At 44.6% G+C, this 27,889-nt stretch overlaps 1 protein-coding gene across 2 annotated transcripts in view; it reads left to right on the plus strand.

Annotated features, from left to right (window-relative positions):
• Positions 1-21,594, plus strand: part of fbxo18 (F-box DNA helicase 1) — a 48,612-nt gene extending 27,018 nt beyond the window's left edge. For both annotated transcript variants that reach the window (XM_060843105.1, XM_060843106.1), the window contains exons 14-21: positions 268-367; positions 660-778; positions 922-997; positions 3,804-4,001; positions 5,659-5,784; positions 10,594-10,700; positions 16,993-17,127; positions 21,172-21,594. In XM_060843105.1, coding sequence (XP_060699088.1) covers positions 268-367; positions 660-778; positions 922-997; positions 3,804-4,001; positions 5,659-5,784; positions 10,594-10,700; positions 16,993-17,127; positions 21,172-21,282 — 972 coding nt within the window. In that variant the 3' untranslated portion in view covers positions 21,283-21,594. The remainder of the gene's footprint in view (positions 1-267; positions 368-659; positions 779-921; positions 998-3,803; positions 4,002-5,658; positions 5,785-10,593; positions 10,701-16,992; positions 17,128-21,171) is intronic.
• The last annotated feature ends 6,295 nt before the right edge of the window (positions 21,595-27,889 follow it).

Here is a 27,889-nt window from a genome sequence, read left to right on the forward strand (position 1 = left end):
GTTTTCAACAAGGAGTTAGGTATAGCTCTTGAGGTTAAAGGGATCAAAGAGGGAGAAAGTAGGAACAGGAGACTGAGTTAGATGATCAGGCAAGATCAGGTTGAATGACAGAGCAGTCTTGAAGGGCCACATGGTCTACTCTTGCCGATATAACTCCAGTATACTAAATGAAGCATGAATCTATTTTTCTGTGCCTGACTTGCTACTTGACGACCACAATATTTGAAGGTACGATGTGACAGTTTCTGTTTCTTTCTGTACTTGCAGAGTTTCAGATTTGGACCCAAAATTGCTTACGTTGCAGCAACAATATTGGAAGTGTACAAACAGGTCAAAGACAAGGCTTTGGTTGGTGGAAAGCAAGATGGTAATGAGGAAGAACATGTTTTTATTTTTTGTATATGTGTTGAGGTTGGGGTAAGAATAGTCTGGCAGCCAGGACTCGGTGAATTACTGGGGACAGGAGGATTATGAGAACTTCGATTTTATTGAAACTGTTTATCTCCATTTGGTTTTGTTAGCTCTTCGCTTTAGCATTGCTACTTGCAACCTTCCAATCACGTGACCTGAATAAGGTCAGCACAAATTTTCTGTTTGCAGTAAGTTTGAAACTACTTCTGATTTGTATCAACAATACTGTCATTAATTCCTTGTGACAGGCAATATTGACAATGAGGCTGGGCAGATGGCTGTTCTGTGCAGGACCAATGCTGCAGTTTTTGATGAGGCTGTGAGCATTGTTACAAGAGAAAAGCCAAGCAAAATATACATCATCGGAGTGAGTATCCTGGTATTTGTTACAGTTTGAGGGTTTTAAACTACAGCCCTGAACATGCAAGCTGCTTTTTAAACAAAGTGCCCTTTGTTTCATCTGTTTTACCCCAGAGCACTCTGAATTCTTTCATTCCTCTCTCTCCTTAGGGGCTTGATAAATTTGGAATGAACATAATTCTGGACATTTGGATGCTTATGATTCTGGAAAAGGAACAAGCAACTAGTGAGTTTACCTTTTGGACATATTATCACCTGTGGAAATACTATGACTTTAAGAGGTGCATTTTATCTTGTTTTTAAATGAAAGAAGATTTGAGATCAGGCATGCCAATCGGTCTACTTCAAATCCCACTAAATAAACAGCTTGTGAGGCCTTTGGTTTTTTTTCCCCCCCCTAAGATTGGAACAATAGAAGCAGCCTGAATGGGTGGGGTCAAGCTCCCACAGAGCCAGGATTTTTAGTTTTAGTTTCTAGGGTCTTGAAGCTGGGTGTAAAAGCTGCATTATATCTCCTCCTGCTACTCTCTCTTTCCTTCTGAGTTTCCTCATGATGCTTATCCTCCTGGACTAGAGAACTGCCTTTGAGACAATCTATTTTACTTTGCCGGGGGTGTGTTTACGGAATGGTCTATATTGGAACAGTTACTGTTTAGTATTAAATAATCCATTATTTTGTTAAGTTTTCCAGTAGAGTTAAGTTATTTAAATTTCTTCTTTCTTTTGTTGCATTTTAACTATAGGGTATGCACAAAGTGTGTTTTGCTTTAAATCTGGCCATTTGACCAACGGAATTACATCTGGAATACAATGCCTGGCACTTGCCTTTAAACTACGATAAAGTTATCGTTTAGGTTATCATCTTAATATATTTTGAGGGGGTCTGGTCAATAATACAGACCATTTCATTCCTTCCTTTGGTGTTCTGCCTCTGAGCAACGCCCTTATCCTGTGAATGAATAAAAATCCTCCTTCTTTCACCTTGGAACCCATAGAAATTCTTTTCTAATGTTTAATCAAAACAGAAAAGAGAGGCCTCTGCAGAAAAGAGAGGCCTGATCATCTAACTGTATGAGGACTCCGTCAGATACTGTTTGTTGGAGTAAAAATAAAGAATTGAATGCTGGAAGTCTGAAATGCTGGAGAAACTCAGCAGGTCTGGCAGCATCTGTGGAGGGGAAGCAAAGTTAATGTTTTGAGTCCAGTGACCCATCATTAAAAATGTTCTGATGAAGAATCATTAGACTTGAAATATTAAACTCTGCTTCTCTCTCTCTGCCAGACCTGCTGAGTTTATCCAGCATTTCCTGTTTCGTTCTTATTTGTTAGAGTACTGTTTGGTTTCTGAATTTTCTACCTGGACATTGCATAAGTCTTTATTTAATTGCAGGTGTAGTTGCACTCGCTCCCACACCTGCTCTCACTCTCTGACTCTAGCTCTCTCTCTCACTCTGAAATACAAGGGACAAGAATGAAAAATTGGGAGTAAAAAGGGAAATCAAGCAGAAGTTCTTCTTCCACAAAATGTGTTCAAATTGCGCAAAATAGGGAAGAACATTAAAATAAATATATAAGCATTCCAGAGGCTGATGTCAAAGATAGAAGACTCATGAGTTTAATGTTCATTTAGAGTTTTGACAGCACAGCAAAGATCTTTTGGCTCATTGTGTCTGTCCTGGTCATCCAACGTCCATCTGTTCTAATCCAATTTCCTAATACGTGGCCTGTAGCCTTATGTGCTATGGATTTCAAATGCTCATCTAAATACTTCTTAAAATATCTTTAGGGTTCTTGCATTATTATCCTTTTTATGCAGTGAGTTTAAGATACCCAGCACCCTCTGTGTGGAAAAGACCTTCCACTAATTCCCTCTTTATCTCCTACCCCTTACCGTTAAAACTGTGCCCCTGCTTTTTGACCCCTTGGGGGAAAAAAAGTTTGACCCTTCCTGTGCTCCTTTTAACTTTTTTCTCTTATTCAGTTGTGGGACATGGGTGTCGCTGGCTAGCCAACATTTGTTGCAAATGTGTTGCTGGTCAAAGCACAGCAGGCCAGGCAGCATCTCAGGAATAGAGAATTCCTGAATTCTCTATTCCTGAGATGCTGCCTGGCCTGCTGTGCTTTGACCAGCAACACATTTGCAGCTGTGATCTCCAGCATCTGCAGACCTCATTTTTTAGCCACCATTTGTTGCCCAGTTGCCTTTGAACTGAGTACCTGCTAGGGCAGAGGGTAGTTGAGAGTCAATCACGTTGCTGTGGGTCTGGAGTCACAGGTCGGCCAGACCAGGGAAGGATGGCAGATTTCCTTCCCTGAAGGACATAAGTGAATGTGGTGAGTTTTTCCGACAATTGACAATGATTTCAAGGTCATCAGTAGTTGTCTTAATTCCAGATTATTATTGGATTCCAAATTCCACCAGTTCCCCCAGAACATTAACTGACTTTCTGGATTAATGGTCTAGGCCATAGTCTTCCCTATGGTGTGACCATCAAGTAGGATCCCCTCAGCCTTCTTCACTCTAAAGAAAACTACTCCATCCCATCTTGTCTCTCTCTTTCATAGCTGAATTGCTCCATCCCAGACAACATCCTGGTGACTCTTTTCTGCATTCTGTCCAGTGCAATCACATCCTTCATATAGGGTGGCAGTCAGAACTGCACAGAGTACTCCAGTTGTAGCTAACTTATGTTATATGCAGCTACATCATAACCTCCTTGCTCCTTAATTCAGCGCATTGACTAATAAAAGCAGATATTCAATATGGCATCTTAACCACCTTCTCTACCTGTCCTTCAAGGATCTGTGGACTTGTACACTCAGGTCCATCTGATCCTCTGAGCTCTCTGTGATGTTTTTACATAGACAATATTTATTTGCATGAAGTGTTAACATTGTAGTGAATATAGATGTTTGGCTTTCTTTCTAAAAAGAAAACTATATTGTCATTTGTAAGCTGGCAGGTCTTCCCCAGTTTTTCCTTATGATGCAGCTTCATAGTTTAAGATGTGCTTCTTGTTTTTTGTTAATAGAAGATCTGGTAATCCGCGATCCATTTATCAGAATATTTGAACATAAAGGTGGTTTGCGTGGATTGAAAGATTATGCAGTTGAAGCTGAAGACAAGGAGTTGGGAGAGAGGATTGCACTGGTGGAGAAGTACGGTCTAGGGCTTCCTGCACTGATCGAGAAAATCACCAGCTACTCAGTTGATGACTTGGCATTTGCAGGTAACAAAATTATTTTCTCCTCCTCAACAACACTTTGTCTTGTTCTTCAGTATCTCTATTATGTTCTTTTCATTTTCCTCCTAAATTTCTTTACTTCCTAGCTTGAGTATCCAGCAGACAGAGCTGAGTTCTTCACTGTTTCAAGCAATTCTGTTCAGTTCATTGTTTGGGTAGTTGGGCGTTCAGATTGTGAGTCAACATAAAGTCTTTTAAAAGTGCATCTTGCTGTGCACAAACTTTGTTGGAGAAACAGTTGACCAGTTGTTTAATTCCTATCTGCACAGGTACCAGACATCTTGGTTTAATTTTAAAAACTGAGAGCGGAGATTTTTATTGATTTGAAAGGAGAGGCTAGGTTTTGGTTTGCAGATCTCATCAGAGAGATGGTGGTGCTGAGAGTACAGCATTCCCTCAGTTCTGGAGCTGCTGTCTCAGCTTTGATTTTAATGCTCAAGCCCTGAATTGGGACTTGAACTTACAACCTTCTGGCTTGGAGGAGGGTGATATAAATGAGTGAAAGTTGGGCGTTGTTGATTTGTCCTGATGCGGATTGTCTTTTACGTTTGAAAGCAACGTTGCTGCATCAAGGAGTGTGTCAAAAGATGAATGTACAGTGGGGGTGATGTGAGCCGAAATCATTGAGTGGGAAAGGCAGGGGCTTGCGTTGCATTTGATCACAGCAGTTGCCCCAAAGGCAGGTTACGTTACCATTGCCTCAACTGGTTTAACAATTGGTAAGTGAACAGAAGAGAACTGTTTGGTTATTGGGACAATAAATATTTAGTCTGGAGACCTCCGTTTCAGATGTTGTTTTTCTCTTGTCACTTCCTCAGTCACTTTGTGTGGAATGTGTTTATGTATGTGGATATATCTGTGTCTTTTTTTTATTCATTCATATTTTGAATGAAGGCGTTAGAAATGTGAGCTCGTGAGACAATTCTGAAATGATAGAAGAGCCATATCACTTACAAAAGGAGAAATCTTTTCATGAGGGGAGTGGGTCGGATCTGAGGTGCACTGCCTGACAGTGTTCAGATGCAGGTCCTGTTGAGGCGTTAAAGAGATGGCTGAATAGCTACTTCAAAAGAAAGAATGTTTGGAGTTAGAGGAAGAGGACAGGAGAGTGGCACTAAGTGAGATGCTCACTACACATGGCACTGCATATAAACCAACATTTTCCTAGCTGCCATCCGTTCTGAGAAAGGGTCACTCGACCTGAAACATTTACTCTGTTTTGTCTGCACAGATGCTGGCAGTCCTGCTGAGCTTTTCCAGCAATTTCTGTTTTTTTGTTGGTAGGACTAACTGAGGCGCTCATTTAGTGTGTTGGCTCAGACAAAAGGGACAGAATGGGACATTATCGTGATACAATCTGACGTGTGACTCAGTTGTTTGAACTCAACTGTAGATACCAGGATGATTGTTGACTTTAAACCTGAGACTGGCAGAGTTTTGTTAACCACTAGTGTTGAGGGATGTGGGGCATCATGGAATTTGGTCACAGAATGGTTGGGATCTTATGGCAGATCAGACTTGAGAGGCAAAATGATGTCCTCCCACTCCTACATTTGGTGAGCTTTCCCTCTGATTTTCTACCTTGAGTTCAAAGGGATTATTTCATTTGAGCATTTCACTTGTCCCTTTCAATCTATCACAGATGTTGTTGTGGGAACTGCACGTAAAGCAAAGGGATATGAGTTTGACACTGTACAGATAAACAATGACCTTGTGAAAGTTTCAGGCTATCGTCACAATCGTCACATGCATTCGGGGTTCAGAATGGGTAAGTACCTTTCTGATCATTTTTCACCTGTTTTCTCCCACTTCTGCTGACATTATACACTGTATTATAGATGCTGTACTCTTTTGTTTATTCATTAACAGATGTCAAGGTCATTTATTACCCATCACTAATTGCCCAGAAGGAAGTTAAGCATCAACCACACAGAGTCATAGAGATATACAGCATGGAAACAGACCTTTCGGTCCAACTCGTCCATGCCGACCAGATATCTTAACTTAATCTAGTCCCATTTGCCAACACTTGGCCCATATCCCTCCAAACCTTTCCTGTTCATATACCCATCCAGATGCCTTTTAAATGTTGTAATTGCACCAGCCTTTGCCACTTCCTCTGGCAGCACATTCCATACACGCACCATCCTCTGTGTGAAAAAGTAGCCCCTTAGGTCTCTTTTATATTTTTCCTTTCTCACCCTAAACCTATTCCCTCTAGTTCTGGACTCCCCCCACTCCAGGGAAAAGACCTTGTGTGTTTCCCCTATTCATGCCTCTCATGATTTTATAAACCTCTATAAAGTCACCCCTCAGCTCCAGGGAAAACAGCCCCAGCTTATTCAGCCTCTCCCTATAGCTCAAATCCTCCAACCCTGGCAACATACTTGTAAATCTTTTCAGAACCCGTTTCAAGTTTCACAACATCCTTCCAATAGGAAGGAGACCAGAATTGCACGCAATATTCCTAAAGTGGCCTAACCAATGTCCTGTACAGCTGCAACATGACCTCCCAACACATGTACTCAATATTCTGACCAGTAAAGGAAAGCATACCAAATGCCTTCTTCACTATCCTATCTCCCTGTGACTCCACTTTCAAGGAGCTATGAACCTACCCTCAAAGGTCTCTTTGTTCAGCAACATACCCTAGGACCTTACCATTAACTGTATACGTCCTGCTAAGATTTAATTTCCCAAAATGCAGCACCTCGCATTTATCTGAATTAAACTCCACCTGCAACTCCTCAGCCCATTGGCCCATCTGGTCAAGATCCTGTTGTAATCTGAGCTAACCCTCTTCGCTGTCCCTTACACTTCCAATTTTGATGTCATCTGCAAACTTACTAACTTTACCTCTTAAGGTCACATCCACATCATTTATATAAATGACAAAAAGTAGTGGACCCAGCAGCGATCCTTGTGGCACTCCACTGGTCACGGGCCTCCAGTCTGAAAAGCAACCCTTCACCACCACTCTGTCTTCTACCTTTGAGCCAGTTCTGTATCCAAATGGCTAGTTCTCCCTGTATTCCATGAGATCTAACCTTGCTAATCAGTTTCCCATGGGGAACCTTGTCAAATGCCTTACTAAAGTCCATATAGATCACATCCACGGCTCTGCCCTCATCAATCTTCTTTGTTACTTCTTCAAAAGACTCAATCAAGTTTGTGAGACATGATTTCCCACGCACAAAGCCATGTTAACTATCCCTAAACAGTCCTTGCCTTTCCAAATACATGTACATCCTGTCCCTCAGGATTCCCTCCAACAACTTGCTCACCACTGACGTCAGGCTCAACTGTCTTTAGTTCCCTGGTTTTTACTTACCACCTTTCTTAAATAGTGGCAAATATCTCAGCAAGGGGCCCAGCAATCACTTCCCTAGCTTCCCACAGAGTTCTAGGGTACACCTGATCAGGGTCTGGGGATTTATCCAGGTAAAAACATCCAGCACTTCCTCCTCTGTAATATGAACATTTTTCAAGATGTCACCATCTTTCTCCCCACCTTCTATATCTTCCATGTCCTTCTCCACAGTAAACACTGATGCAAAATACTTGTTAATATCTCCCCCGCCATTTCCTGCAGCTCCACACAAAGGCCGTCTTGTTGATCTTTGAGCGGTCCTATTCTCTCCTTAGTTACCTTTTTGTCCTTAATGTATTTGTAAAAACCCTTTGGATTCTTCTTAACCCTATTTGCCAAAGCCAATTCGTGTCCCCTTTTGCCCTCCTGATTTCCCTCTTAAGTATACTCCTACTGCCTTTATACTCTTCTAAGGATTCACTCGATCTATCCTGTCTATACCTGACATCTGCTTCCTTCTTTTTCTTAACCAAACCCTCAATTTCTCTAGTTATCCAGCATTCCCTATACCTACCAGCCTTCCCTTTCAGGGGAAAGTGAGGACTGCAGATGCTGGAGATCAGAGCTGAAACTGTGTTGCTGGAAAAGCGCAGGAGGTCAGGCAGCATCCAAGGAACGGGAGATTCGACGTTTCTGAAGAAGGGCTTATGCCCGAAACGTCGAATCTCCTGTTCCTTGGATGCTGCCTGACCTGCTGTGCTTTTCCAGCAACACATTTTCAGCCTTCCCTTTCAGCCTAACAGGAATATGCTTACTCTGGAGTCTTGTTATCTTATTTCTGAAGGCTTCCCATTTTTCAACCGTCCCTTTACCTGTGAACATCTGCCCCATTCAGCTTTTGAAAGTTCTCACTTAATATCACCAAAATTAGCCTTCCATTAATTTAGAATTTCAACTTTTAGATCTGGTCTATTCCTTTTCCATCACTGTTTTCAAGCTAATAGAATTATGGTGATTGATTCATTTTGCCTCACATTGGAGCTGAGAAACCCCTTCCATGCTGACTGTCTCAGTTCAGCTGGGAATGGCAGGCGCGTTCCTTTGAGGAGAGAATGGTTTAACTGGGCCTGTTTTTACAAAAGTTTAAAAGGATGAGAGGGATCTGATTGACCCTGTCAACTTGTAGCAGGGCTGAGCAGGCTAGGTGCTAGCTGCAGAGAGGATGTTCCGTGTGGTTGGGGAATCGAGAACCAGTGCTCACAGTCTCAGAATACCGTGCAGACCATTTAGGAAACCTTTCTTTACACAGAGTAGTAAATCTGTGGAATTCTCTCCCACAGAAGGCTGTGGAGACCAAGTCCTTGAATATATTGAAGAAAGAGAGAGAAAAACATTTTAGATTTTAAAGGCATCGGGGGTGTGGGAAGGAAGTGGGAATATGGCATTAAATTAGTATTATATAGGTTAATTGTCACATGTACTCATGTACAAGAGTACAGTTAAGTTTTGGTGGCACGGTGGCTCAGTGGTTAGCACTGCTGCTTTGCAGCACCAGAGACCTGGGTTCAATTCCCACCTCAGGTAACTATCTGTGTGGAGTTTGCATATTCTTTCCATGTCTGCGTGTGCTCCGGGTGCTCCGATTTCCTCCCACAGTCCAAAAATCTGCAGGTTAGGTGAATTGGCCATGCTAAATTGCCCATAGTATTAGGGGAAGGGGTCTTTGTGGGTTGCTCTTCGGCGGGTCGGTGTGGACTTGTTGAGCCGAAGGGCCTGTTTCCACACTGTAAGTAATCTAATCAAATCTAATCTAAAAGTTGTTGAATGATGGAGCAGGCTTGAAGGCCTACTTATGCTCCTCGTTTCTATGCAACTTGGCTCAGGCCAGGCCCTGGGCTTTCACCTGTATGTCCCAGTGCCATGCATGGTGCTCTATGCTCCCACTAAACCATTGGAACTGTTACATTGTTTTGCTTTGGGGAAATGAGCAATTGAGAGCTATTTACTGTGCAATTTGCGTGTGGAGTGAAATCCAAATTGTTAGGTTCTGAGTCTATCTTGGGAGTGCAGTGTGCTTTGAGAAGTAATAGCTGCCGAGTCACGGCATAACTATCTACATAGACCAATATCTGGGTATATGAGTATCTATACATATACTGATAGCTGGGTATATAAGTATCCATACGTATGCCAATAGTTGGGTATGTAAGTATCTATACATATGCTGACAGCTGGGTATATAAATATCTACATATACCGATAGCTGGGTATATCAGTATTTATACATACAGCGATAGCTGGGTATATAAGTATCTATACCTATGCCGATAGCTGGGTATATAGGTATCTATACGTACAGCGATAGCTAGGTATATAAGTTATTATACTGGTAGCTGGGTGTGTCAGTATCCATACATACACTGATATCTGGGTATATAAGTGTCTATACGTACAGCAATAGCTGGGTATATGAATATCTATACATACCGTGATAGCTGGGTATGTAAGTATCCATACCTATGCCTATAGCTGGGTATATAAGTATCTATATATACCGATAGCTAGGTATATCAGTATCTATATGTGTGCCGATAGCTGGGTATATAACTGTCTATACATATACCGATAGCTGGGTATGTCAGTATCTATACAAATGCTGATATCTGGGTATATAAGTGTTTATACATACACTGATAGCTGGGTATATAAGTATCTATACTTATGCCGATAGCTAGGTATCTAAGTATCTACATCTGCTGAAAGCTGTGTATATATGTATCTATCCATATACCAATAGCTGGGTATATCAGTATCTACATATACCGATAGCAGGGTATATAAGGATCTATACGTATGCCGATAGTTGGGTATGTCAGTATCTATACAAATGCTGATATCTGGGTATATAAGTGTCTATACATACAGCGCTAGCTGGGTATATCAGTATCTATATGTATATCGATAGCTAGGTATATAATTATCTATATATATGCCAATAGCTTGGTATATAATTATCTATATGTAAACCAATAGCTGGATATACCCATATCTGGTGGTGATGAGCAATGGCACTCAGCTGATTCGCTTGGAGAGTTCTCCATTATTCTTCCTGTCTTCCTTTTATTAGACCCTAACTTCCCGTCTCAGTTTAATATTATCAAGTGAATACCTTTGACTGTGATCTCAAAAACAATACTGTGCAGCTCCACCAATGTTGGGCAATCATTGCCTTTTGATATTAAAAAGAAATTGCATCTCTCCCTTCAGATACGGTGCCAAATATCGATTGGAACTTGCTTTACATTGCAGTAACACGGGCAAAAAGGCACCTGGTGATGAACAAATCTTTGGAATGTCTGCTGTCCTTTGCTGGTGTGAGTACACTCAGTGTGTTCCTTTCTTTCCTTTTGTCTTTTGCTGAGATATTGGATACCTGAGATGTTGTGTGGCACTGTGGTTCACAAGCACCCCTTGGTTCCTCTGTGCTGCAGGCTCTTGCCCTCCTGTGTTACAGCAGCTCCCTGAAGGTGCTGCCTCTTCTTTCAGCCTTCAGACAGACCTGTGACAAATACTGGCTGTGGGTCTCGCCATTTGTTCCAATCATTTTGGCCTCTTTTAGCTAAAGTCCAGTCGTTTGGGGAGGGGGTGTTCTTGTTTTGGAGACTTAAGTGTAGAGTTGTGGCAGCGCAGGCAGTGGAATGTTCCTCCTGCAGGATGTTTGAGGTATGGGTGACCACTGATGCTCCTGCTGACTTCACCTGCAAGAAGTGCAGCCAGCTCCAGCTCCTCACAGGCCGCGTTAGGGAACTGGAGCTGGAGTTGGATGAACTGAAGATTATTTGAGAGGGTGATAGATAGAAGCTACAGGGACATAGTTACGCCAGAGAAAAGAGGTAGCTGGGTAACAGTTAGAGGTGAGAAGGGGAGGAAGCAGACAGTGCAGGGATCCCCTGTGGTCATTCCTCTCAACAATAAGTATACCGCTTTGGATACTGTTGGGGGGGAACGGCCTAGCAGGGGTAAGCTGCAGTGACCGGGTCTCTGGCACGAGGTCCGGCTCTGAGGCCCAGAAGGGAAAGGGGGAGAGGAGGAGAGCGCTAGTTATAGGAGACTCTATAGTTAGAGGGACAGACAGGCGGTTCTGTAGACATAGGCGAGACTCTCGGATGGTTTGTTGCCTCCCGGGTGCCAGGGTCCGAGACGTCTCGGACCATGTCTTCAGAATCCTTCAGGGGGAGGGTGTGCAGCCAGAAGCCGTGGTGCACATTGGCACCAATAACATAGGTAGGAAGAGGGGTGGGGAGGTCATTCAGGTGCTCAGGGAGTTAGATTAGATTAGATTAGATTAGATTACTTACAGTGTGGAAACAGGCCCTTCGGCCCAACAAGTTCACACCGACCCGCCGAAGCGCAACCCACCCATACCCCTACATTTGCCCCTTACCTAACACTATGGGCAATTTAGCATGGCCAATTCACCTGACTGGGAGGCTGGAAGCTAAAAGCTAGGGCGGACAGAGTCGTCATCTCTGGGTTGTTGCCGGTGCCGCGTGACTGTGAGGCAAGGAATAGGGAGAGAGTGTAGTTGAACACGTGGCTGCAAGGATGGTGTAGGAGGGAGGGCTTCCGGTGTTTGGACAATTGGACTGCATTCTGGGGAAGGTGGGACCTGTACAAGCAGGACAGGTTGCACCTGAATCAGAAGGGCACCAATATCCTGGGAGGTAGGTTTGCTAGCACTCTTCGAGGGGGTTTAAACTAATTTGGCAGGGGGATAGGATCTGGACTTGTAGTCCAGCAAGTAGGTTAGCTGTTTTACAGGATGTCCAAGAATGTAGGGAGGCTGTGGAGAAGGTAGCACTGACAGGGAATACTTGCGGACACAGCGATGGGCTCAAGTGTGTATACTTCAACGCAAGGAGTATCAGAAATAAGGTGGGTGAACTTAAGGCGTGGATCGGTACTTGGGGCTATGATGTTGTGGCCATCACGGAAACGTGGATAGATGAGGGACAGGAATGGTTGTTGGAGGTTCCTGGTTACAGATGTTTCAGTAAGATTAGGGAGAGTGGTAAAAAAGGAGGGGGTGTGGCGTTGCTAATTAGAAATGGTATAATGACTGCAGAAAAGCAGTTCGAGGGGGATCTGCCTTTGGAGGTAGTATGGACTGAAGTCAGAAATAGGAAAGGAGCAGTCACCTTGTTGGGTGTTTATTATAGGTCCCCCAATAGCAGCAGAGATGTGGAGAAACAGATTGGGAAACATATTTTGGAAAGATGCAGAAGCCACAAGGTAGTAGTCATGGGCGATTTCAACTTCCCAAATATTGATTGGAAGCTCTTTAGATCAAGTAGATTGGACAGGGCGGTGTTTGTGCAGTGTGTCCAGGAAGCTTTTCTAACTCAGTATGTAGATTGTCCGACCAGAGGGGAGGCCATATTGGATTTGGTACTCGGTAGTGAACCGGGACAAGTGATGGGCTTGTTAGTGGGTGAGCATCTTGGTGATGGTGACCACAATTTTGTAACTTTCACCTTGGTTATGGAGAGAGATAGGTGCGTGCAGCAGGGCAGGTTTTAAAATTGGGGGAAGGGTAAATACGATGCTGCAAGACAGGATCTGAGGAGCATAAATTGGGAGCATAGGCTGTCAGGGAAGGATGTCGTTGAAATGTGGAACTTTTTCAAGGAACCGATACGACGTGTCCTTGAATGTATGTACCTGTCAGGCAGGAAAGAGATGGCCGTGTGAGGGAACCTTGGTTGACGAGGGAGGTTGAATGTCTTAAGGAGGAAGAAGGAGGCTTACATAAGGTTGAGGAAACAAGGTTCAGACAGAGCGTTGGAGGGATACAGGATAGCCAGGAGGGAGCTGAAGAAAGGGATTAGGAGAGCTAAGAGAGGGCATGAAAAATCTTTGACGGGTAGGTTCAAGGATAACCCCAAGGCCTTTTATGCGTATGTGAGAAACATGAGAATGACGAGAACGAGGGTAGGTCTGATCAAGGACAATAGTGGTAGACTGTGTATTGAGTCGGAAGAGATAGGAAAGGTCTTGAATGAGTACTTTTCTTCAGTATTTACAAATGAGAGGGACCGTATTGTTGAAGAGGAGAGTATGAAATGGACTGATAAGCTAGAGGAGACACTTGTTAGGAAGGAAGATGTAATGGGCATTTTGAAAAACTTGAGGATAGACAAGTCCCCAGGGCCTGACGGGATATATCCTAGGATTAGGTGGGAAGCAAGAGAGGAAATTGCAGAACCGTTGGCAATGATCTTTTCATCTTCACTTCGGTGCCAGGGGACTGGAGAGTGGCGAATGTTGTGCCCCTGTTCAAAAAAGGGAATAGGGATAACCCTGGGAATTACAGGCCAGTTAGTCTTACTTCGGTGGGGTAGGCAAAGTAATGGAAAGGGTACTGAGGGATAGGATATATGAGTATCTGGAAAGACACTGCTTGATTAGGGACAGCCAGCACGGATTTGTGAGGGGTAGGTCTTGCCTTACAAGTCTCTTATTGAATTCTTTGAGGAGGTGTCCAAGCATGTGGATGAGGGTAGAGCAATGGATGTAATGTACATGGATTTTAGTAAGGCATTTGATAAGGTTCCCCATGGTAGGCTTATGCGGAAAGTCAGGAGGCATGGGATAGTGGGAAGTTTGGCCAGTTGGATAGAGAACTGGCTAACCGGTCAAAGTCAGAGAGTGGTGAGAGATGGTAAACATTCAACCTGGAGCCCAGTTACAAGTGGAGTTCCACAGGAATCAGTTCTGGGTCCTTTGCTGTTTTGTAATTTTTATTAATGACTTGGAAGAGGGAGTCGAAGGGTGGGTCAGTAAATTTGCAGACGATACGAAGATTGGTGGAGTTGTGGATAATGAGGAGGGCTGTTGTTGGCTACAAAGGGACTTAGATATGATGCAGAGCTGGGCTGAGGAGTGGCAGATGGAGTTGAACCCTGTCAAGTGTGAGGTTGTCCATTTTGGAAGGACAAATAAGAATGTGGAATACAGGGTTAACGGTAGGGTTCTTAGTAAAGTGGAGGAGCAGAGGGATCTTGGGGTCTATGTTCATAGATCTTTGAAAGTTCCCACTCAGATGGATAGAGCTTATAAGAAGGCCTATGGTGTATTAGCGTTCATTAGCAGAGGGATTGAATTCAAGAGTCGTGAGGTGATGTTGCAGCTGTATAGGACCTTGGTAAGGCCACATTTGGAGTATTGTGTGCAGTTCTGGTCGCCTCATTTTAGGAAAGATGTGGAAGCTTTGGAGAGGGTGCAGAGGAGATTTACCAGGATGTTGCCTGGAATGGAGAATAGGTCGTACGAGGAATTGGTTGAGAGTGCTAGGCCTTTTCTCATTGGAACGGCAAAGGATGAGGGGTAACTTGATAGAAGTTTATAAGATGATCAGGGGAATAGATAGAGTAGACAGTCAGAGACCTTTTCCCCGGGTACAACAGAGTGTTACAAGGGAACATAAATTTAAGGTGAAGGGTGGAAGGTATAGGGGGGATGTCAGGGGTAGGTTCTTTACCCAGAGAGTGGTGGGGGCATGGAATGCGCTGCCTGTGGGAGTGGCAGAGTCAGAATCATTGGTGACCTTTAAGCGGAAATTGGATAGGTACATGGATAAGTGCTTAAGCTAGGACAAATGTTCGGCACAACATCGTGGGCCGAAGGGCCTGTTCTGTGCTGTATTGTTCTATGTTCTATGTTCTAATCCTGTTTGGTAGCTTCACCAGGTTGACATGTAATTTTCAGGTATCCCTGGTGCTGCTCCTGAAATGCCTTCCTCCATTCTCCATTGAACCAGGGTTGATCCTGTGGCTTGATGGTAATGGTTGAGTGGGGGATACGCTGGGCCATGAGGCTGCAGATTGTGCTGGAATACAGTTCTGCTGCTGCCCAGGGCCCACAGTGCCTCATGGATGCCCAGTCTTGAGTTGCTAGATTTGTTTAAAGTCTGTCCCATTGAGCATGATGATAGAACCACACAACACCATGGAGGTTATTCTCAATGTGAAGGCAGCTGTATCTATTAGCCCAAACCTGTCCATGGAAGAGAAAAAACCACAAGGGTAATTTGTTATGACTCATTTGCAGTGGGAAGTTCCTAAATAGTGGGGATTTATGAAGGTAGGAAAAACCTGAGGATATTTGATGTACGCATTCTGGAGAAAGCAAGTGGCTTTGAAACAGTCAATCTAGATTTTTGGCATGTGTTGTTTTTGGCATAAAGACGTTTCCTTTCTGACCATGGTTTTGTTGTTCAGTCACTTGATGTGAATGGCCGCAACAAAAATGTTGAACTAACAAAAGAACCCTCATTCACAGCAGCAATTTACTTTAAGATTCATTCTGTGATTCCTGATGATTTTTCTTAACCCTGTCTATTCTCTATTGCTGTGTGCTGCCTCTATAGTTATTGTGACAGTTACTGGGTTTCTGAAGCAAATACTTTTGTCCCAGATGGCCCAAGAAAAGTATCATCTGTATGTTAAAAATTTACAATTTGTTCTAAAATCCTTTCAATTTGGGCCCACATCGTGCAACCACTCCTCTTCAATATTCCTTGTCAGCATGTTCACCCTCACTCTTCCCACTGTCTCACGGTCTCCTTCACTGTCAAATGTTCAGACGATCGGAGGGGATACCACCTGCCATTCAACCCTTCAAGTCCACACTGGCCCTCTAAAGAACATCCCAACCAGTCCCACCCCTATACCCTATTCCTGTAAGCCTGCGTTCCCCATGGCTAATCCATATCCCTGGACACTGTGGGTAATTGAGCATGGCCAATCCAGCTAACTTGCACATGTTTGGCCTGTTGTGGGATGGAGGGGTGGGTGGGAACCGGAGCACCCGGAGGAAACCCACACAGACACTGGGAGAATGTGCAAACTCCACGCAGTCACCCAGGTCCAGAATCAAACCCGGATCTCTGGCACTGTGAAGAAGCAGTGCTAACCACTGCTGTTAAATCATGGTGAACGATGAACCAGCTTGGGGGTCTGAATGATCTTTTCCTGCTTCTGTTTGTGCTATTCTTGTTGTCCATGGGAAGTGCAGAAACAGCTGAGTTTAAAGTACGGAATGTTATACCAGTTTATGTCTTGTTCACAACATTTACACCTGCAGAGAGCTTCGTTGACGTGGGCTTGTGTGTTGTTATAGAGTCACAGAGATGTACAGCACGGAAACAGACCCTTCGGTCCAACCCGTCCATGCCGACCAGATATTCCAATCTAATCTAGTCCCACCTGCCAGCACCCGGCTCATATCCCTCCATCCTTCCGGTTCATATACCCATCCAGATGCCTTTTAAATGTTGCAATTGTACCAGCCTCCACCACTTCCTCTGGCAGCTCATTCCATACACATACCACCCTCTGTCTGAAAAAGTTGCCCCTTAGGTCTCTTTTATATCTTTCCCCTCTCACCCTAAACCTACACCCTCTAGTTCTGGACTCCCCAACCCCAGGGAAAAGACTTGTCTATTTATCCGATTCATCTGAATGTCTTGGTCCACTTTGGGATTGACGCTGGCCATAAGGAGTGAAGCTGAGCAAGAACTCACCTGCTTTGTGTATGGGCTGCTGTTTCTTTGCTGCTTTTAGGAATTGTTTCCTATCTTTTTAAAACTCAGTTTAATTTCAACAGGAGTATTTTCTGAAGGCAGAGCTGACATCCAGTTTGCTCAGAGAGGGGCTTCCCCTTCGGTGCCATGCAAGAGGGTGTTCAAATCACATTGAGAGTGAAACTGTACTAACTCTGAGGAAAATCTCGAATCCACAGGTGTGTAATTTTTAAAGGGGTTTTTTGAAGGGGGTTGATAAAATGATGGCTTCTTGTTGGTGAGCAGAACGGTAATCCCTTGGTAAATGACATAGAAGGCAGAAGTGGGTACTGAAGGTGCTGGAGATCAGAGTCAAGATTAGAGTGCTGCTGGAAAAGCACAGCAGGTCAGGCAGCATCCGAGGAGCAGGAAAGTCGACGTTTCAGGCAAAAGCCCTTCATCAGGAATGACATACAAACCTAGAAACATAGAAAATAGGAGTAGGCCATTCAATCCTTTGAACCTGCTCTGCTGTTGGATGAGCATGGGTAATTATCTAACTCTGTATCCTAGATTAGAGTGGTGCTGGAAAAGCACAGCAGGTCAGGCAGCATCCGGGGAGCAGGATACTGCCTGACCTGCTGTGCTTTTCCAGCACCATGCTAATCTAGACTCTGGTTTCCAGCATCTGCAGTCCATGTTTTTTTTCTAACTCCAGATCCTGTTCCCACATTGTTTCCATTCTCTTTGGTCCCTTTCAGCCCGAAGAGCTAAATCTAATGCCTTCTTGAAAATATTCAATGTATTGGACTCATCAGCTTTCCATGGCCAAGGATTCCACAGGCTCACCACTCTCTGAGTGAAGACATGTCTTCTCATCCCAGTCCTGCATGGTCTCCCCTGTATCCTTTGACCCCTGGTTCTGGACTCCTTGGTCTTCCTGTGTTTGCTCTGTCTAATCCCATTAGAATTTTGCAGGTCTCTATTAGAATCCCCTTTATTCTTCTAAACACCTGTGGATATAGCCCTAACTTACCAGTCTCTCTTCAGACTTCTTAGTCCTGCCACCCCAGTAATCCAGTCCAGTAAACCTTCAATGCACTCCTTCCTCAGCCGGAAGGAGGCCAGGCAGTACTCCACCTTGTTGATGCTGCCAGTGTTATTGAGAGAAGCTTCAGAGTGGAGAGAATATATCAACCAGAGGTGTGTCTCAACCACTACAGAGAATCTGGAAAAACTCAGTGATTCAGATAGTGTCTGTGGAGAGAATATGTTCTAACCATTCAGCTTGATGGTTCTGAAGAAAGGTCATTGACCTGCAACATCTCTCTGTTTTTCTCTACAAGATACTGCCTGAACTGCTGAGTATTTTCCAGCATTTTAACTACTTTTTATTTCACTTTTCCAGCCACTGCAGTATTTTACTTCCCTGCTCCTCAACTTGTCACTTGCTTCCTGAGGTTTTTAGACTTTAGGTTTTACCAGATCCCAAAGAAGACTATCTCCGCGGTGATCTGGGCTGTGTCAATGACCTGAGATTTGCCGTTTGTTTTTTTTTGGGCAAAATGCACACCCTATAAAATTGACCCTGTGAGAGATGGAAACAGTAACACTTCTGAAGGTGGGTGTGCTGTACCCACTCTCTACCCACTCTTAACTCACATTACCTTACTTAGACCTGGCAAACCTATGCATACAGTGGAAAGAATTTCACACCTTCTTGTGGTGTAGCCAATCTTACAAAAGAAAACACGCCAGCTTCCTGTTGCTCATCCAGGGACGACTGACTTACCCAATTGGGCAATAGCTTGAAGTTGACAGGGGCAAAATCTCCGCCATCCGCTCTAACTGTCCAGTTCCTGTTGCTAAGCCAGGCTAACTGGCCAGCAGTGTTGTAGGGAGCTGCAGACTTGCCAGGCTCAGTATCTGCTTCTTGAATAGGTGCCCATCTCCTGTTACCTGGCATGTGATCTTGAGTCAACTTGTTTCCCCTAAGGCGGTGGGATTGAGCATTTGGCTGTGGTGCAGGAGGTACTGGGAGTTCCTTTTGAGTGACTAGGTGAGAAATTCACTTGGTCATAAAATGAAAGTGCTTGGCGACCATTATGACCTGTCACCAATGAAGAGTGGCTGGCCTCAACTGCTGGGCACCTGGAAACTCGACCCCAACACCAGCTGGAGGCAAGACTGGCTCCAGTTAGAAGGCACATTGACTTATGCTGCCTAAAGCATGTCTATAAATGACAGGACGAGATGAGACTTGAACATCAATGCAGAGCGATACTCACTGTCCTGGTCCACATTTGTTTGAACAAGGATAAGAGAAGGCTACTTGGCTTTTTGAACCTGCCTCACCATTTAATAAGATCATACCTGATCCGATTTTAACCTCAAATCTATATTCCTACATATCCCTGATAATCTTTCACCCCTTGACCATCACCATTGCCTTAAAAATATGTTTAAAAATTCTGCATCCATTATCTTTTGAGAAAGGGTATACCAAGGCCTCATAACCCTCTGAGAGAAAAGAAAACTTGTCATTCTGTTGATTCCTGGCTGTTGAAGGCAGTGTCAACTCCATGAATGTCCAACATGCAATTTCTAATCTGCAATAAGTCCACCTTTGTTTCCGTGGCAGAAGGGCTTTTAAGATTGGATTCTGCACCTTCGGTAGCATGATAAACATTAACCATGGTTTCCATTGCTGGTCATTATCTAGCGTGGTCATCAGCGACATTGTGGAAACAAAGTGCAGGACCAGCAAGTTCATAAACAAAGTTGTTCCATTTTGATGCCGATATAACCGTACTTCTTGAAAAGCATTCTGTTTCCTGCTTTTGTTAAGGAGATGGCAGGGAGCAGCAAGGGATCCTTGCCCTGTCCACGCAGTCAACCAGGTCCTGAACTGGAGACCCAAGGCATGTGGACCAGCAAGTGCACCAGATGGGGTCAGTCAGGGTTGCTCTAATCAATGGAAATGTAGCTATCATAGAAGGATTAGTAAAGCTGTTTGGAGAGGCGGTAGCCTAGTGGTATTATCATGAGAGTACTAATGCAGAGATCTGGGTTCAAATCCTGCCATGGCAGTCAGTGGAATTTGAATTCTGTAAATTCCTAAAATTAAGAGTCTGACGATGATCGCGAAACCATTGTTAATTGTCAGGAAAAACTCACCTGATTCTGTGATGTTCTTTAGGAAAGGAAACTGCCATCGTTAGCTGATCTGGTCAATACATGACCCTCAGCAATGTGATTGACACGTAATTGCCCTCTGGGCGATTAGGAATGGGTACTGAATGCCAAGCCAGGAAAGCCCACACCCGTGAATGAATAAGAAAAAAAAATCAGTGGTTTCTTTATTGGAAGCTGAGACTAGATCCATACAATGTTAACCAGGAGACTGGGAGGCACATGTGACCTTCGTTGCTTATGTTCCGAGTCCAGAGTTAAACACTACTACATCATATTCTGACACTGTGATAGTAATTGACACCAGTTTAAGATACAATTCCATAAAGGGAAATGCACCTCAGGGAGCCTTGTCTCTGTGTTCTAAAGGCCTGACCTAGTCTTTACACACTGCCAGTATCACACAATCCAACAGAGATCCCAGAGTGTTATGGATTTGTTTTCTGTTCTATTGCTTTGTTAACTATGAGTGACCTGTGAGCCTTGATCCGAATGAGCAGCAGTCAGCAAAATAAAACAATAAATGGAATCGCACTTGATTTTCTGAACAAGGAATCATCTTCAACAAATGTTCTGCACTGCAGACGCCTCTCAGCTTTGTTTCAACCACTTCAAAGCCCCATTTCAGGATGTTGTGCTATCACAAATTCATTTAGTTAATTGTGCAAGATTTGCTAAATTGCAATTTTCACAGCATTACAGCATTGCATAACCTGGTGGCAGTCTGAAGGAATGCAGTTCTCATGCTGTTCTGGGACATATACATTTTGAGCTGACTGTAATACCACACACCTGCTCATTCCTAACATGAAGCATAGGCATGTACCTGAAGTGGAGGAAAGCTGTCAGTAAGCAAAGAAGAATCTCACACTTACAGGAAGGAACAAGAGGCAAGTGAGACACATTTAACATGAAAGGATGGTTGGTGTGGGGGAGGGAATACGTCACCTTAATACTGTTGAACCGTGTGCAAGAGGGAGCAGAAATACAAGGCTATCAGTTTATTACCATGTACTGTTTTGTGACGTTGGCTTTCCAAGAATGTTCACACTGTCCTCGTTCTGTTTCTCTTTGCTGCTGTAATGTGACAGAGTGAGGGTGAAGATGCTGGAGGTCCCCTTTGCTGTGGATGTGCAAAGCAACGGATTGGCCCATTGACTTACCTCATGGCACCCCCCGAGCTGGTCAAATCAATGGTGTAGAGCAAGGAGCATGGGGCGGTGACCCCACAAGATGGCATCCCTGCGGCTCAGTGGGGTGAGAACGTACGATGGATTCCAGAAGTGATTGGAAAGCTCTGTAATTTATTTTGTGCTGGGCCATTGTGAATGATTTTAATCCTGGTGCTGACAATAAATAAAACAATTATAGTCAGCCCAATAGGAATGGTCTCTATGCAATATCCAATCTTCCCTTACTGAAAAGTGGAAGACTTTCTGGATCAACTTGAATATAAAGTTTGTCTATACTTGTTTTGTAATAATGAATGTAAATATCCCTGAAGGAACAATGAAATGACCATTTACACCTCAACAAAACCTTTGCGTATATGTATATTTTTGTTTGTAAAAGTACTGTTTGTCGTGTAGTTATCATGTTTGTTCTGGTCTTCAGGCTTCCCACAGGCTCTTGTTACTCCTTTGTTTGAAAGCTCCCTTGCTAGCAGTTCAGAGCGGATCAGAAGACCTCCATCGGTGTCTTGACCAACATTTATGCCTCAGTCACCATCCCAAAAATGGATAAATCCAGTTGTTAATCTCAGTAGGATCTTACCTGAAGTCGGCAAGGTGCAGTTTTTATTGAGTTTCATGGAGGGTTTCTTCATGAGGCTTAGCAGGATTTCCCACACTGACTTCCCCAGCTTGCCTCATTAACTACTCCTCTTGCCCAATAGATTTCTCCCACTTGTTATAGGAAGTACCCGCCATTGATGGAACATTCTGGGCTCTCTGGCACCAGTGTCATCTTTAACAACTCATTGTGCACTCATCAAGCACTGGCAGTCTACGGTTACCCTGTGTGGTTTGTGACATTTACCCCAGCCAGGGTAGATCAGGTTCTCCGCTTTGAGGACAGGGCCCTGGTGGATAGGGTGAGGCATAGGAGGTGCAGCCTTTCCCTCGGGATTAGCAGAAGCCACTCGCCAGGTTACCACCCTGCTCAGTGCACTCTCAGCTCTTTGGTGAAATGCCCATCACTTTCTGCTCTATGAAGGTAAGTGCCATCATTATCATCTTTCCATATCCTGGAACTCACTATATCTTTGTGACTATCCAACTCCCACCACTGTCACTACTGCCACCAACATCTCCCTCCACCTGCTTGCTCTCTCACCCACTTTATCATCACTAACCCTTCATGTCATCTGAACTACCTACTCACTCACTCAGGACATCTCTCAGCCCACAACGTGGCAGAAAGAGCCAGGATGGGCAGTGGGCTACCTGACATTCTGCTCCACGGAGAGGATCCTGACCAGCAGAGCAGCTGACTGACTGAATGTGAGAAAACCCCTGGCCTGATATTAGAGGCTCCCCTTTCCAGCAGTCCAAGGCCAGGCAGAGACGCTGTCAGCATTGAAGTGAGCAAAGTTTGTAAGCACTAAGAAGCCATCATCCAACCCCGAGATGCAACCTGGTCCAACCCATGAGCAGGGTGACTACCTCTGCGTGCAGCATTGCTCTGAGAGATGCTGGGCTGTAAGTGGATCATATATGTGCCATGATGATGCAGAGAGGCCAGAATGTTTCAATGGATATCAATGTTCATGATCATGGGATGCATACGGTCACTGCCCATAGAGTGTGCACTCTAATGTTGGTGTGCTGTCTCCAAGATGGAAGTCTGGAAGAACAAGCTGAAGTCACCAGGTTCCTGCTCCAACGTCCGTTTTTGGGAATTTTCAACATCCGGTTTCTTTTTTGTCTTTTATTTCTTGTTTTTCTTTTTCATTTCCTTTTTTTTAAAAGTCCCCCACACCCTACTACAGAACAGCAGAAGTGCTTATTTCTCCCCATGGCCTGGTGTCGGTGCAGAAAACCTTATTTCATAATCCACCAGCAGGAAGAAAAAAAATCACCCGAGTGGCCAGTGACCAGCAGTGCCCTTCCCTTCAGGGGAATTAAACAGTGATGGGAATGGCAGGGATTCAATCAAAATAGGATCAGAGGGGGGAAATAAAACACTCAACACCCTGAGGTGTCCACTTCTCCCTCAAAACCTCAAGGCTGTTGGTAGACACCACAGGAGATACCTGGGCTCAAGTGTAACCATGGAAGAGGGGCAGGCAATCAGCCCTAATGACCCCCTCCACAGCCCGCTGTCTGGACCTGTTAATGGCCAGCCTGGTTAGGAACATCCAGATTTTTCTCTTTTTTTTGTTTTCCCCACACTACCACCTGACAGCGATAGTGCTTATATTTTCCCAGCACCCATGTTGTCTGTGAGCAGGTGTTGGACACAGTGAAAAACAACAGGTGTGTAAATCTTTATTTAAATTCCACCACCAGGAAGAAAGGAATCGCCCGAGTGGTCAGTGACAAGCAGTGCCCTTCTCATTAAAGGGCAATTCTACCGGAACGAAAAGGTGAAGGGGAGGGCAGGGATTAAATGGGAGTTGGACGGGGAAATAATACATTCCACTGCCTGTGAGGCCCACCTCTCCCTGAACAGCTCAAGAGTGTTGGTGGATATCGCATGCTCATTCTCCAGAGACACCCGGGCTGTAATGTAACCGTGGAAGAGGGGCAGGTCTAACCACCCTCACCATAGCCCCCTGCCTGGACCTGTTAATGGCCAGCCTGACTAAGAACAGCCAGTTTTTAAAAAAAAAAAATTTTTCCCCACGCTACTGCTTAGCTGCGGTAGTGCTTATTTACTCTCCCTCACCCGTGTGTGTGTGCAGGTGTGAGACACAGTGAAAGACACAAGGTGTACAAATCTTTATTCAATTTCTACCACCAGGAAGAAAACATCCAAGTGGCCAGCAATAAGCAATGCCCTTCACATCAAAAGGCAATGTTGCGTGATCAAACAGTGAAGGGGAGGGGAGGGCAGGGGTTAAATCAAAATAGAGTTGGCAGGGGAAATAAAACACTCCAATCACTGTAGGGCCCACCACTCCCTGAACAGCTCTAGGGTGTTGGTGGACACAATGTGCTCGTTCTCCAGAGACCCCCGGCTCTAACGTAACCACGGAAGAGGGGCAGGCAGTCAGCCCTAACGACCCCCTCCATGGCCCGCTGCCTGGACCTGTTTATGGCCAGTTTGGCCAGGCCCAAGAGCAAACCCACGAGGAGGTCTTCAGACCTGCCCTCCCCCTTTCATACAGGGTGCCCGAAGATCAGGAGTGTGGGACTGAAGTGCAACCAAAAGCAGAGGAGGAGGTTTTTGAGGAAATCAAAAAGGGAGTGCAAACGCCCAAACCCAATATGTACATGGTCCACAGACTCCACCGCACCACAGAACAAGCAGTTGGGCTGGGAGTCCGTGCACCACTGCAATCTGTGGTTGCAGGGGACTGCTGCCTGCAGCACCCTCCATTTCAGATCCCTGAGAGAAAGGGGGAGGACCCCTGCATAGAGAGTCCTCCTCTGGGGAAATATCCAATTTTTAATCTGGAAGATGGGAGACTGTATTATTGAGGTTGGATTAAATGGTACTGAGCAATTCATTTCCAGATAATAAGTCTCAGACTGCTCTCACCATAGAATCCCTACAATGTGGAAACAGGTCAGTTGGCTCAACAAATCCATGCTGGCCCTCCAAAGAGTAACTTATCCCAACCTATTCCTCTATTACTCTACATTTATCCTTAACTAAAGCAGCTAACGTACACATCCCTGAACACTCTGGGGAATTCACCTAACCTGCACATCTTTGGACTGTGGGAGGAAACCCATACAGACACGGAGAAAACGTGCAAACTGCACAACAGACAGTCACCCAAGGCTGGAATCGAACCCAGGTCCTTGGCACTATGCAGCAGCAGTGCTAACCAATGGGCCATCGTGCCACTGAGAATCATTTCTCAGCACCCAAGACTTGGTTGGAGAATATGACTCTGTCGAGAAGGACCTTGCTGGATGTTTAGCCTGGTTTTCCCAAACTTCTCACCAAAGCTTACGTTGTTCAGGATCAGGGAAGATTCTGCCCTATGCTTCTGTCTGAGGGAGTTTGCTAGGCTGACATTTTCCTACATTGTTTGGAGGTGTCGGTGTTGGACTGGGGTGGGCAAAGTCAAAAATCACACAACACCTGGTTATCGTCCAACAGGTTTATTTGGAAGCACTAGCTTTCGGAGTATCCACAACCACCTGATGAAGGAGAAGTGCTCCGAAAGTTAGTGCTTCCAAATAAACCTGTTGGACTATAACCTGGTGTGTGTTTTTTTAACTTCCTACATTATAACGGTGACTTCCCTTTGCAGCCTAATTTAGTACTACGTTGAAGTGCTATGGGCTGCCCTGATATTGTGACTGGCTCTACAGCTGCAAGTTGTTTTTTCAGTGCGTGTGTCTCCCTGATTCCCTTGTGAAATATTTAATTCTTCGCTGTTTTGAGAAATGAGGAAATATTCTGCTGCTGAGAGGCAGTGTTTTAACATCACGGACAGCATTGGTTTTTACTGACAGATGTAGAACATAGAACATAGAACAATACAGCACAGAACAGGCCCTTTGGCCCACGATGTTGTGCCGAACATCTATCCTAGATTAAGCACCCATCCATGTACCTATCCAATTGCCGCTTAAAGGTCGCCAATGATTCTCACTCTACCACTCCCACAGGCAGTGCATTCCATGTCCCCACCACTCTCTGGGTAAAGAACCCACCCCGAACATCTCCCCTATACCTTCCACCTTTCACCTTAAATTTATGTCCCCTTGTAATACTCTGTTGTACCCGGGGAAAAAGTTTCTGACTGTCTACTCTATCTATTCCTCTGATCATCTTATAAACCTCTATAAAGTCACCCCTCATCCTTCGCCGTTCCAACGAGAAAAGGCCAAGAACTCTCAACCTATCCTCATACGACCTATTCTCCATTCCAGGCAACATCCTGGTAACTCTTCTCTGCACCCTCTCCAAAGCTTCCACATCTTTCCGAAAGTGAGGCGACCAGAACTGCACACAGTACTCCAAATGTGGCCTTACCAAGGTCCTATACAGCTGCAACATCACTTCACGACTCTTGAATTCAATCCCTCTGCTAACGAACGCTAATACACCATAGGCCTTCTTACAAGCTCTATCCACCTGAGTGGCAACTTTCAAAGATCTATGTACATAGACCCCAAGATCCCTCTGTTCCTCCACCTGACTAAGAACTCTACCGTTAACCCTGTATTCCGCATTCTTATTTGTTCTTCCAAAATGGACAACATCACACTTGGCAGGGTTGAATTCCATCTGCCACTCCTCAGCCCAGCTCTGCATCATATCTAAGTCCCTTTGCAAAGGTCAACAGCCCTCCTCACTGTCCACAACTCCACCAATCTTCGTATCATCTGCAAATTTACTGACCCACCCTTCGACTCCCTCATCCAAGTCATTAATAAAAATTACAAACAGCAGAGGACCCAGAACTGATCCCTGCGGAACTCCACTTGTAACTGGGCTCCAGGCTGAATACTTACCATCTACCACCACTCTCTGGCTTCGACCGGTTAGCCAGTTTTCAATCCAATTGGCCAAGTTTCCCTCTATCCCATGCCTCCTGACTTTCCGCATAAGCCTACCATGGGGAACCTTATCAAATGCCTTACTAAAATCCATATACACTACATCCACTGCTCTACCCTCATCCACATGCTTGGTCACCTCCTCAAAGAATTCAATAAGACTTGTAAGGCAAGACCTACCCTTCACAAATCCGTGCTGGCTGTCCCTAATCAAGCAGTGTCTTTCCAGATACTCATAAATCCTATCCCTCAGTACCCTTTCCATTACTTTGCCTACCACAGAAGTAAGACTAACTGGCCTGTAATTCCCGGGGTTATCCCTATTCCCTTTTTTGAACAAGGGCACAACATTCGCCACTCTCCAGTCCCCTGGTACCACCCCCGTTGACAGTGAAGACGAAAAGATCATTGCCAACGGTACTGCAATTTCCTCTCTTGCTTCCCACATAATCCTAGGATATATCCTGTCAGGCCCGGGGGACTTGTCTATCCTCAAGTTGTTCAAAATGTCCAACACATCTTCCTTCCTAACAAGTATCTCTTCTAGCTTACCAGTCCGTTTCACACTCTCCTCTTCAACAATACGATCCCTCTCGTTTGTAAATACTGAAGAAAAGTACTTGTTCAAGACCTCTCCTATCTCTTCCGACTCAATACACAATCTCCCACTACTGTCCTTGATCGGACCTACCCTCGTTCTCGTCATTCTCATGCTTCTCACATACGCATAAAATGCCTTGGGGTTATCCTTGATCCTATCCCCCAAGGATTTTTCATGCCCTCTCTTAGCTCTCCTAATGTGAGGCCTTTTCCTGAAATGGTAGAGTGCTCCCTTGCAAAGTCAAAGACCCAACTGTTTCTTGCAGTTTGTACTCAGGTGGAGTTACATACCATGGAAACAGACACTTCGGTCCAACTAATCCACGCTGACCAGATATCATAAACTGATCTAGTCCCATTTGCCAGCATTTAGCCCATATCCCTCTAAACCCTTCTGATTCATATACCCATCCAGATGTCTTTTAAATGTTGTAATTGTACCAGCTCCCACACTTCCTCTGGCAGCTCATTCCATACACATACCACCCTCTGCGTGAAAAAGTTGCCCCTTAGGTCCCTTTTATAT

This window comes from Hemiscyllium ocellatum, chromosome 23 (assembly GCF_020745735.1).
Source record: "Hemiscyllium ocellatum isolate sHemOce1 chromosome 23, sHemOce1.pat.X.cur, whole genome shotgun sequence".
Classification (NCBI taxonomy): Eukaryota; Metazoa; Chordata; class Chondrichthyes; order Orectolobiformes; family Hemiscylliidae; genus Hemiscyllium; species Hemiscyllium ocellatum.